Source organism: Sinocyclocheilus rhinocerous, unplaced genomic scaffold (genome assembly GCF_001515625.1).
Source record: "Sinocyclocheilus rhinocerous isolate Xijiao unplaced genomic scaffold, SAMN03320098_v1.1 scaffold28, whole genome shotgun sequence".
In the NCBI taxonomy this organism is placed as follows: domain Eukaryota; kingdom Metazoa; phylum Chordata; class Actinopteri; order Cypriniformes; family Cyprinidae; genus Sinocyclocheilus; species Sinocyclocheilus rhinocerous.
The window spans coordinates 2,507,658-2,521,033 of NW_015652416.1; the positions used below are offsets into that span (position 1 = coordinate 2,507,658).

Here is a 13,376-nt window from a genome sequence, read left to right on the forward strand (position 1 = left end):
GGGGGGGACTCTGTGAGCACCTGATTAAAAGTGTGCTTTCCTCACAGATGTCCAATGAGCTTCATAGCCAGGGGCTCTTTCAACCAAACCCATCTGCCAGAGCTTAAAATGGCCACGTAGCACCAGGGTACACATGCCTACCGAACTCCCTTGATAACTTCTCCCTAGATATGCAGCTACCTTCTAAGGTGGCATGCTGACTGAATCTGAACCGCATAACACTTTATATAACTCCACGTAACACAAATAGTACTTAAAGGGCACTGGAGACTCGACTTACAATGGACTCTGTTAGAGTGTAACCTTAGCATGTTGCTAAGCTAATGACACAATACTCTGACAAGCATAATAATACCCAGCACACATAAATGAGTGAAAACAGTCCACTTTTAATAGGATTAATCTTTTTTCAGTACCGAAACCCCAAAAGACCTATTAGCATGAATCTTAGCAGATTTTAAGCAGCACACCAGAAAATAAATGACTTAAAATGTATGTAAGACATATGGAATAAAAGCCGCAAAATTCCAATTCTTAAGTCAATAAATCAGGTTGTTTGTGTGTGTGTGTGCGTGCACGTGCGTCAAAGGTGAATGAAAGTATCAATTCTTAAAAAAAAAATGGTTCCACGATATTCTGCATCCCAAAAAAAAACAAAATAAAATAAAAATATAATATATAAAATATATTAATTATTATGAAATATATTAGTTCACAGTTAAATTTAAATATTAAAATGAATATACAAATATAGAAAATATGAATATGACATGAATAAATTTCATATTTGGTAGGTTTTAGGATTCAGTCAAGAGACTGGGGCAGAAACAGACAGAGTAACGAAATGATCAAGAGGATCTTTTACTTGAGCCTGAACAAGAACACTGAATTGATACAGATTGAGACAGAAACGCAGGCACAGTGCCCGCTATAAGAGAGGAGCTGGATGTGACATTTATTGTGTCTGTGTGTGTGTTAGAAAGAGAATGAACAGCAATTCTGTACTGGCACAGATACAGCTTTACCTTGACAATGAGAATGTTAGATGCTAAGAAAAGTCACCACAGAAGAAAAAAACACAATTACAACACGCTACAGTCTGTCTTCCTCTGATTTGTCCCTCACAGGCGTGGCGCTTCATAATGCCGCTCGGAGCGACTGACCATGCAACAAACTTCTGAGGACGCTCTTTGCAGCTCGATCCCTAATCACTGCCACCAATCACGGCTTCCAACGTTCCTGCCGAGGACTACAAGATGTTGTCAATCATTAATCGTTCTCAATCAGGCGAGATTTCCACAAGGAGAAATCACTTCCTGCCGCGACAATGCAAAACACCCAACCACCCCACAAGCCTTCCTTTTTGCTCATTGCTTCCAAATGTTATCTGTAATTACCATTCGCTCGGCAAATTAGCTCAAATCAGATCATGCTTCTTAATTAAAGTGACATTTCAGAAGTGGAGGGGGTACACGTGTGGCTGCGCTAACATGCTAATTAGCCACGCTAACGCGCTAAATGATAAGTGACCTGTAGCCACCAGCATTTAACGTCTCCAAGGGAGATCTTCCCTCAAATCGGACCTGCAGAGGCGGGCAGGTGGACATTACATGAACACGAATGACTGGTTATGCACAAGCACCTTAATTGGCAAGTCGACGCATGTGTCGTAAGCTCACGACTAAAAAGGTGCTGAGAATTGACCACATGTCGGTTAGCATGCTAGCTCTGCCAATGCATGCAGGTATATAGAGCTCAGATTCAGATTGTTACGACATGCGAACAAATTGTCTAATCCGGCGCATTTTCAACCTGATTTATTAGCTGTTGTCTTCAACTGAGAGCCCGTCAAGCTGAGGCTTGAGGTTGGGAGGATACAGGCGATGTCAAGAAGGCCGGCATATGGACAGAGGATTTTTTTATGGAGATTTCCACTCCCGTGAACCTGAATAGTGGATTCTATCAAATCACTGACAATGACCTCCTGTGCACCAGCCCCACAAGAGCAACATTTCTTTCTAGTGTCACACAATACAACTCATAAACACATACGCACATGTATAAATCTCACTGCCTTCAGAAACTCACTCTGCATAATCCATCTGCATAATAAATAATGAACTTCTTTCACACATAATTAACAAGAACTCTTTGGCTTATAACTTTTGACCAATTTAATGCATCCTAGGTGAATGAAAGTATATATTTAAAAACATAAGCATTTTACATAAAACCAAAAAAAATGTCTTAGTGTTTCTAAACTGGCACAAACAGAACAATAAATAGAACGAATAACAGAACAAAAGATAGAATGAACAAACAAACAATAGGCCTAGATCGAATCAATGACAGATTAAATAAACAATAGATTGAACAAACAAATTATAGATCAAACAAATGCTAGATTTGTAGAATAAACAAGAACAAAAGATAGATTGACCAAAGAAACAATAGATCAAACAAACGAAGAACAGATTGAATAAACGAACAATAGACAGAATAAAAAAGAATTATAGGTAGATAGAAGAAATAGTAGAACAAACAACAGAAAAAAGATAGAAAAACGATAAAACAAAAACGATAGATAGATAGATAGATAGATAGATAGATAGATAGATAACTTCAACTAGAGCCAAACAATCTTTAATGTCACAGTCTCACAGCCAGTCATAGGTCTTTGCTTCACAAACATTAACACACACACACATACTTGTACAGCTGTCTGCAGCCACTAAGATTTAGGCCCCTGATTATATATTCATACAGATGAATCAATAAGGCCTCGCAGCAACTGGAAGACTAGAGGAATTACAATGAGCCCACTTCAATAGACTACAGCTTTACATTTCATTAGGGCCAGACCCACACTTTAGCACAAAATGAATAGCAATAAAACAGCACCGCCAGCACCAATGCACACCCAAGTTCCAGAGCTGGCCCGTCTCATACAGCTCGCCATTTGAGAGCTCACACATATTTGGCTACGGCTCTGCAAAGGAACTAGATTGGCTGAGATGGTCGAACAGTGAAAGACACAGGAACTGGAAGTTGGTGAGACACATGCACATGATTGGTACTCAATTAACTGATGCATGCCATTAACATATGTGCATACACCTTTCTAGCTTTCACCTTATTAGGAACCCAGACACACACACTGTATTTGCACACGGGCCATTGATTTCTGTCTAATGACACAGGCAGTGCCGTCCGGCTCGGGGGCCGCTACAGGAAGAGCAAGACGGAGGAGAAATGCGATTCCAATGATGGGATATCATTCGACATCCGCTGATCTCCCCTCACCACCCCCGCGTACAGCCTATATCTAGCCAGCGGTTTAGACATCATGCCGGGCTCATATACAAGGACTGAGACAGGATTACTGCATACTTCAGCACAAGCACGTTTGTGTAGAAATGTGTGAGCGCATGTGGCTCGTTTTCAAATTCTTGAGAGAAAATGTGTTTGACTATCAGTATACTAATACAAACACTTATAAAAGTAAAAAAGACACCATCCCAAAACCTTTACGATCTTCCACATCCAACCTCAAATTTACACATACGATCGCTTTACCACAAATTAAGCAAGCGACTCACCTGCTTCATCCTGCCGCTACGGGTGCCGGTAAAGGCTACGGTGTGGCCACGATAATCATACGCCGCCACTGACGTCATCCCGTCGTCTTTGTCCAGGAATAAAGGAATCCCTTCAATCGTAGTGGTGCCCCCTAGAGGCTGGTTGAAGTCCTGGCCACAAAAGTTGTCATCTATCTGGAGAGGCTGTGGAGAGAGATAAAAAAGGCAGAGTTATTCGAGTAGTTACTGAGTGGGAGTTGAGGCGATGGAGGCCGATGTGGCATTTTCACTCGTCTTAATCTTCTGCAATACCAATCCATTGCTCTATATTCCTTTGGGTCATTAAAGGCCATATACTGTATTTTCTGTGCGAATGAATCAGCTAGAGGGTCACACTCGTACAGATATATCGCAAGATGAGTCCCTGCACTTGTGCCACTCGAAGAACGCTTGGAAAATATAGAGGACCTGAGGGAAAATCATTCTCGGCTCTTTACTCCTTTGTACGGACAAACTGCTAACACGGACATAGCCAACACCAAATGTCGCACACAATGCCTCGCATTGCAATGCCTAACGCACACACGATCCCTAATCGTCCAACACAAAGACGACCGCACAATGAACAAAGTGTCCCGGGAGACGTCCTCCCCACTCTGGTCGACAGACTGGGCTCATTAGCAGAAACAAAAGTGGCCATGACCCCCACTGCCCCGCATTGCTGCCCAATGGTGCCCCTCATTCTTCACCCAGTGAGGGGTGCCACTGCTGCCAAGGATGAACCGTTCCAGGCAGCGGGAAGGATATTCAGGCTTGCAAACACTGTAGCGGACCAGCGCTGTGCCCTACAACACAAGAGAGCACGTCCTTTCCTAAACCCCTGGGGGATGTCGGGATTTGCTCTGGAAATAGAACGAACAGAAGGGGACTGGACAAACAGACCAAGTGCATCCCTAAGGTTAGCGACCGTCTGGGTTACACCGACCCACCATGTACCTACTGTAATTACAGTCAGCCTGCACTCAGGTGCGAGCAGGACTAATCTCCAGAGAGAAAACGTTTGTTGCTCACCGTTTGCAGTTATTGCCGCTAGGTGTTATTCTCCGTTAGATGAGGAAACATTATGTTGGCAGAGTTAATGACGCTGGTAATGGCGGTTAATGCAAGCCAACCAATGATGCTGGAAATACCACTTGCGTTAGCAAAGCTCGAAAAGTGCTGGCAAAGACAAGGTCGTGGGGACAAACTACGTCTAATGGCGTGTACCGAGTGGATGAATTCAGCCTGGATAATGGCAATGCCCCCGGTGAGTCATGGTTGCGCAAAATTCTGAATTAAAAACTGAAATGTCACAGGAAGTTGAACTGAAATGACAGGAAGGGGAATTTTCTGAATTGCAATTTAAAAAAATTCAACACAGGTGATCCATCTAACCATCTTTCTATTCATCTATCTATTTATCATTCCATCTATCTATCTTTCTTTCTATCCATCCATTCATCTAATCATCCATCCATCAAACCATCCTTCTATCCATCTGTCCATCCATCCATCTATTCTGTCTGTCCATTCATCCATCCATCCACCTATCTATCCATATCTGTCCATCCGTCCACCTATCTATCCATCTATCGTCTATCCATCCACCTATCTATCTATCTATCTATCTATCTATCTATCCAACTATTTATCCATCCATCTACCTGTCCACCCCTCATCCTGTTTGCTACCTTCATTCACGAGGAAATGCTACATCCATCCATCCGTCCACCTATCTATCCATCTATCTGTCCATCCATCCATCTCTCTATCCATCTGTCAATCCATCCGTCCACTTATCTATCCATCCATCTACCCATACATCTACCTGTCCATCCCTCACCTTGTTTGCACCTTCATTCACAAGTAAATGCTACATCCATCCACCTATCTATCTATCTTTCCATCCATCCGTCCATCTGTCCATCCATCCCTCAACCTGATTGCACCTTCATTCACAAGGAAATGCTACATCCATCCACCTATCTATCCATCTTTCCATTCATTCGTCCATCTGTCCGTTCATCCCTCAACCTATTTGCTACCTTCATTCACAAGGAAATGCTACATACTGTAGGTATACAGGTATATCACTAAATAAGCATATTTAAACACACAGTCAAGAAATCACATACACTGCTGAAACATATACCTTCTATTCAGTATCCCATTTGAGAACTGCAAAAATAACAGGGCAGCCACCCATAGCCAGTGACCGCGACGGGCAACGATGCGTATCTATCAGAGGTTCTACAGTATACCTCATGCAGATTTCTTCTTTTTCCCCTCTTTAACTCAAATTACAGCTTCAATTTGGGACAAAAGGAGAGGGAAAGGTGACTAAACAAGGCAGCAAAGTGGACTGGCTACAAGTGGGAGGAATGTGTCCGGTGCAGAATATTTTCAGTGGGAGGGGAAGGGAGGAGACGGATGTCCTGACCCAAGAAGAAATCTCATCTCTCCCATAAATCTCTAGTTTCGGAGCAGGGCGTTAAGAGACACAGACATGTTAACAAGTTAAAGACAGACACCATGCGACTGCAGTTTCTTGGGCCAGACTGAGACTGTCATCTTCAATATCTGTGGAACGTGAGGGGGATGGCAGCTGAGATGGAAGGGGGCTGAAATGCCTCTGACAGGCTGGACAGGAAGGAGATGCCTCAGAATCCAGTCAGAGAGTATGAACCTCAAAAACTTAAATGAACCCATCTGTGCTGCTGCCACTGAAGATCAAACTGACCCTATACGTTATAAATCACAAAACATTTGCACATTTTCCTCCAACAATTATTCGCACGCTAACAACCAACCTAAAAATGACTCACTTCCAACTGCATTATTTACAAATTTTGGAATGTAAGGGAATCTTCAAAACTGAAAAGCTGATCTTAAAGAGATAGTTCACACAAAAATGAAAATGCTATCACAATTTACTCACCCTCATGATGTTCCAAACCTGTATGACTTTGTTATTCTTCTGGAAAACAAAACATGATTTTTGTTTGAAGGATATCTTTGCCTCTCTGAATGAGGACTGGTGCCGTCAAGCCCAAAAAAAATACTATATACTGTAGGTATTATAAAAGTGATTCATTCAACTTGTGCATTATTCAGAGTCTGCTGAATTTACACAATAGTTTTTATGAGGAACAGGCAGAAATTATTGCTAGATAAAACTACCCTCCAGTGAGAGGTTGACTGCTACAACCGAGTCAGTGGATTAAACTCAATAACTGGATCAATCTGATTTGTGAAAGAACCATATGGGTTGGTTTTGTGAACTAGAGCTACTGATTAACCGTAAAAATATCTCATTCTAAAAACTATTTATTCACACATCAGACATTAATTCTCTTATGAAAATGCTAAGGAAAGCTAAAGTACATTGCTACAGTAAATAACAACTTAAATTTCAGCCTGAATATAGCACACGAGTCAAACAAACTACAAGTTATTGTGTTTTATGGTACCTTGTTGTCATTTCATAGCCTAACAGCATCATCCCTCATTTACTTTCATTACATGGAGAAGGCCCAGAATATTCACCAAAAAAATTTTACTTTCACAGAAGAAAGTAAGTCACACAGGTTTGGAACCACATGAGGATGCGTAAATAACAACAGAATGTTCAATTTTGGGTGAACTATCCCTTTAAGTCGCGTAAATCTGTCTACAGTCTAAAAATACCACTCAACAGCATGGAAGGTTTAAGACAAGGAGGCAGTTGTGTAAATGTATTATCTAATAAAAACTCTTACGCGAACCAGAGATATTACCACAATTCTGAGTAATGCCTGGTTGATTTGTCTTTGCTGATGACCAAGCACAAACCTCAAAGTGTCCTGATTTCAAGTCAGTGACCGAACGCAGACCAGTGGGAAACAGAAATGTGATGCTAACTCACCTCTGTTCTCACACACACACACACACACCTTAGAGAGCAGTTGTAATCCGTATGTCTTATCGTTACACCATCTGATCGATCTCACAGCAGACACGATCCAGCTCTCTCTTCTATCAGTCCATCTCTTTCTTTTCCTGCTCTCTCTCCATCCGTCCAATGATAGCCTTAGGTATTGATGAGGGAGGCAGGGTTTGACAGAGGGAGATGTGATAGACAGACAAGTCTCAAAGGGTTAATCTGGCAGCATGTTTTAGAGACGCTGCAGGCCTGATCCAGAGAGACTGACACCTGATAGACCAGGGGCCGGATTCATGAAACATTCTTAAGAAGACATTTCTTCTTAACTGCCATTTTCTTCTTATTTTTAAAAAAAGTTAAGAATATTTTGTATTCCCAAAAATTCATCTTAAGAATATTCTTATCTTTTTTCTTAAGATTATTCTTAAGACAAAACTTAAGAAGAATTCAAATTCTTGAAAAGAATCTTCTTAAAAATCATCGTAAATAACTTCTTAAATTTAGGACAGCCCCAGACTTGGGGGGGTGAATAAAGGCCTCCTGTAGCGAATCCATGAGTTTTTGTAAGAAAAATATCCATATTTCAAACATAATAAACACTTTTCTCTCACTTCCGTTATCTATCATACGCGGAAGCCGTTCCGGCGGAAGGCGTATGATGTATGCGCAGCACGCGTGCCTCTGAGATATGCTAGTCTCGCGAGTTTGTTTAATAGGAGCAAAGGAAGCAAAGTTTCCTTACTTTAGCAAAGGAAAACCAGTCTCCTCTTGGTTTATATCGAAATCCTCCGACATTTTTCGTTGCAAATCTTCGGTTTGTACTTCTAATTCGTGACCGGCATTTTGTTTCGTTCTCTCTTTTCGCATTCGTCACTTACATAGTAGGACTATTAATTGGGATGTGCACGAGTTTTCTTAAGTGACAGCGATGACTGATAATGTAAACAATGATCGGTCATGATTAGCCTATGTGTGACGCTACTTTTTGCTGACATCAAAACTAAGTAGCAACTCTAAAACGAGTCAGATAGGGAGCTTTAATTGAACGCTTTTAATTTGAGCTTATAAATACGACAATCTTTGGCAGTATTCCGTTTGCTGTAGCAGCACGGACACACATACCGGAAGCGTTCACTCAGATGAGTGAGCAAAAACACAGCACAAAAATGAATGAAGCATATCGCTACAGCTTGAGACAATCGATTTTAAAAGTAACTGTTCAAAAACACACCGCATTAAAAACGTGAAGCTGAGCGCCGGTCAAAGTCGCGACGAAAAAAGTGTGCGTGCTTATTATGATTATTAGGGTAATCTGCAAGAAGCGCAAAAAGACAATAAAGTGTGAGTTTATCAGTGCGTCATGTATTCACTCAGATAAAGACTGTTATTTTCTTAAGAAAAAAATTAAGATGTTCTTAAGAATATATTTGAGAACTTAAGAATTTTTCAAGAATTGCACTTAAGAACATTCTTACGGACTTCGTGGAATTTATCTTAAAGAAGATTTTCGTGAATCTGGCCCCAGGTATTTTGGGAGAACATACACAGGAGAGATACAAAGGCCCTGTCCCAAATGGAACACTTCATGTGCACTTGCAGTCTTACAGACTTACAATAGCCGCCGCGTGCGCGTGTCCGTTAAGTCCACGAGACCGTAGGGTGTCCCATTTGTCATTTTAACATTCAGAAGGGTGCTCGTGAGCGCCCCCTTTGCGGCGTTATGCGCCCTCGTTCCACACTTCTGCTGAGCCCGCACTGGGGCGAGCTCCGCAGCAGACTTCTACCCGACAGTCAAAGCAGCATTACGTCACGAAAGTGCGGACTCAGAATATGTATTTATAATATAAATACTGTAACATTTGATTGCATTAATACAAATGTATATGTATTAATTATATATAATTATATACACATACAAATATAAAACTATATCTACACATATATATATATATATTATTAAGTTGTACAATTATTATAAACTAGCCTATATTATATTATACTAGTATCACAAAGAAAAAAAATACAGAAAGGATATACCAAAATCAGCATAGAAACTGCACAAAAACACTTCTTCCTAACACTGCTGATTGTCTATCCACCTTTTTCTTCAACGCGGAAGTAAGCCTATGGGTGAGACTTCCAGTTCATTAGCCGTTATAGGTAAATAACGAGAAAAATAACAATGTTCAGTATACGGTAGAACTGTTTGCACTACAAACCAGTGTGTTCATAATTAAGATAATACATTAAAATAATATGGTAAGACACACCAATTTTCAATATCAAGCAGCAAAAGGAGCGGTTCTGTACAGCTAAAAATAGCTGGATACCGATGAGACCGGAAGCCAGACCCATAGAATTTTAGAAATTTAGAATTTTTACGGCAAGAAAACGGTGGATAAAGCCACTCATTTGTGAAGAGGAAGGCCGCGAGGGTTTAAGGTGCAATTTGGGACAAGGCCAAAGTCCTGTTTTTGAGAGCTAAACACAGTTATGTTCACACAGTTCAGTTAGAGTGATGACTGCATTTTATAAGCAAATTGAAACATTTTTTTCAGGACTCATTTTTAAAATCAATAACTATAGTTACAAAAAAGGATTTAGATTTAATTATTTGTTCTTATTCATCCATTCATCATTCTGTAATTCATTATTATATATAGTTCACATATATACATGAATATATACAGCATTTCAATTTTATAAGTTGTAATAGCCTATAAATGTGTTTATATATACACAAGTATATAATGCGTGTGTGTGTGTGTGTGTGTGTGTGTGTGTGTGTAACTTTAAAATTAACAGTTTTCAAATTTATAATAATTTAGTTTATAATTATATTTATTAAATAGTATTGACAAAAATATTTATAAATATGTTCATAATTAAGATAATACATTAAAATAATATGGTAAGACACACCAATTTTCAATATCAAGCAGCAAAAGGAGCGGTTCTGTACAGCTAAAAATAGCTGGATACCGATGAGACCGGAAGCCAGACCCATAGAATTTTAGAAATTTAGAATTTTTACGGCAAGAAAACGGTGGATAAAGCCACTCATTTGTGTTCAACATGAATTCTTATTTGTGTACACTCAGATATGTAGCAAGGTGTTTGTTTTATGTGTGTGCATGTGCGCGATTGTCTTAAATGTGTTTGTGTTGATGCGTGTGTACGTGTGCGCTTGTCCTTAAATGTGTTTGTAGATGGCGGAACACATAAATGAAGATAAAGAGAGGCTGCCAAAATTTCTGGACGCATGGCCTAAGAGAAAGAGAGAGAGCGAGAGATGAGTGGAGGGATGGCAGGCTGCCAGTCTCCTGTTTTGATTGGTGACGGTGGAAATGCAGCGGCTCAGCCATTTGCCCTTTGTTTCCTCCAAACAGCCAATGGAGGCTCTCTAATTGGGTCTTAATGGTGCTCGTGCTAAAGCGAGCCAGAATTCAGGCACTCTCTCCGCCGCTCTCGCTCTCTCTGGCATTAACAGCATTAGACAGGAGAACATCACAGATTCCCAAAGCATCTGAGGCTTATCTAAAAATACACGTCATATTAGCATGGCCATCATGAGCTGTCGTTCAGCTTTATATAATGGTGTTATTTATAAAGCTGCTTCCACTGTGCAATCCTATTGACCCTCAATCTAAAGTCCTTTAGTAGGACTTAATGTCGTTATGTAGGCCGTCTATCCTGTCATTTGAGCACTCATTGCTGACATGACGTTCCTGTAGCTCAACTGGTAGGGAAACACCAGAGGTCATATCTTGGGTAGATGCTAATTTTCTTTCTAAGAAAATTCATGAGATTTTACAAAATGCAAGATCATCAAATTTTCCTTTATTCAAGATTTTACAAAATATAATTTACTCTTTTCACTACTTTTAAATAATTTATTTTTGATCTTTTTGTCTTCACTAGTTCACCGTGGTATGATATTATTATTATTATTATTATTATTATAACTATTTTTTTATTTTTTTATTTACTTACTTGCATTTCTGCATATATTCTCCCAATTAATATGAGGTTATTAAAAATGGTATGTATAATGGTATTCAAAAGTTTGGGGTCAGTAAGAATTTTTTTTTTTTTTTAAATAAGTCCTTTATGCTATGGCTGCATTTATTTGATCAAAAATACAGTAAAAACAGTAATATTGTAAAGTATTACAAAAATAAAATAACTGCTTTCTATTTTAATATTTTTTAAAAAGTCATTTTTATTTATTCCTGTGACGCAAAGCTGAATTTTCAAACTCCAGTCTTCAGTGTAACATGATCCTTCAAAATCATTCTAATATGCTCGATAAACATATCCTAGTAGTAATATTGAAAACAGTTGCCTAATATTTTTGTGGAAACCATGTTTGTTGTCAGCATTCCTGATGAACAGAAACATTGTGAAACATTATAAATGTCTTTATGATCACTTTTGTTCAATTTAAAGCATCTTTGCTGAATAAAAGTATTAATTTCTTTAAAATATATATATATATATTACTTTTGAATGCTAGTGTGAGATTCTATATTCTATATGACTGTTTCTTTAAAAAAAAAAAAATATATATATATATATTTTTTTTTTTTTAAAGAAACAGTCATATAGAATATAGAATCTCACACTAGCATTCAAAAGTAATATATATATATATATTACTTTTGAATGCTAGTGTGAGATTGTGAGATTCTATATTCTATATGACTGTTTTTAGTTTCTCTGTCCTGATGCCTCTTCCTGCATGACTTCCTGTAAATATTTACAAACACGCTAAACGGTTTATACAGAAATATATAGTCAGACACATTCACACCCATAATGCACTCTCATATTCACCTACACTGTCTAGTACATGCTGTGGTCCTGTTGTTTAGGGCTTGTACCCCGTGGCACGGCTGTAAGGCAGAGCAATATATCAGTCTACGCTTTCACCTTTAATCACCTCTGGGCTCTCTCTCTCAGTCTCCATTCCTCTTTCACTCCATCCTTCGTCTGGCACTAAAAAATGCACTCGTGATCTTTATTGTTTGGCTTTATAACGCCTGCACGAGACAGTCATGGAGCGAGAGCAGGTGTTCACCGCATGGAGGCACTGGAAAATATCAGTGGAAAGTGGAGGAGAAGTGTGCACTGCTGATAGGGGCTGATTTTGAATTGAAGGTGTAGATTAAAATACCCTTCAAAATGATGACATTGTGAAGAACAGGAAAGATATATTCAGCTTTATATTCAGTGTAGTCTAACTTAGTCAAACTACACTGCAACTAACTACAAATAACCTGACGTGACAAACATTTGGGGGAAAAACCTAAAGACTAGAAACGCTCCAGGATCTCATTTACTTGCTATATATTTCAAAGATCTGATATCACATCCCTTGCAAATTTTGGCAACTCCAGCAACTAGTTCTTTCTTGAAATTGATCCTTCTAGCAGTCTGGTAACTTCTAAGCAAGTTTGTTTCAAACTTGTACAGACCACAAGCTCAGAAATTTGCATAGTAGTGAGCAAATAGGATTGGAACTGGTGAGTTCATAATGTAATCCTAGCATACTACTTACTGCCTACTGTGCAGTATATACTCAGTATTGATTATAATTTTTAAAAAAAGATTAAATGGTTTAAGCTGTATATAACCACATATTGCAAAGCACATTTAATTTAGCAAATGGTATCCACTGTAAACTAAATAACTAAATAAATAATTTTGCCTAATCTAATTAGAAAATAAATTAAAATAATATTGGAATAATAAATATTAGAGTACATTTATAATACATAAAAATAGTAATATTATTAATACATACATAGTGCATATATATATATATATATATATAT

General features: G+C 38.8%; 1 protein-coding gene across 1 annotated transcript in view; it reads right to left on the reverse strand.

Annotated features, from left to right (window-relative positions):
* Positions 1 to 13,376, reverse strand: part of LOC107715025 (plexin-A1-like) — a 236,715-nt gene that overhangs the window by 183,551 nt on the left and 39,788 nt on the right. Inside the window, exon 3 of the mRNA XM_016521060.1 lies at positions 3,600 to 3,782. Within this exon, the coding sequence (XP_016376546.1) occupies positions 3,600 to 3,782 (183 nt within the window). The remainder of the gene's footprint in view (positions 1 to 3,599; positions 3,783 to 13,376) is intronic.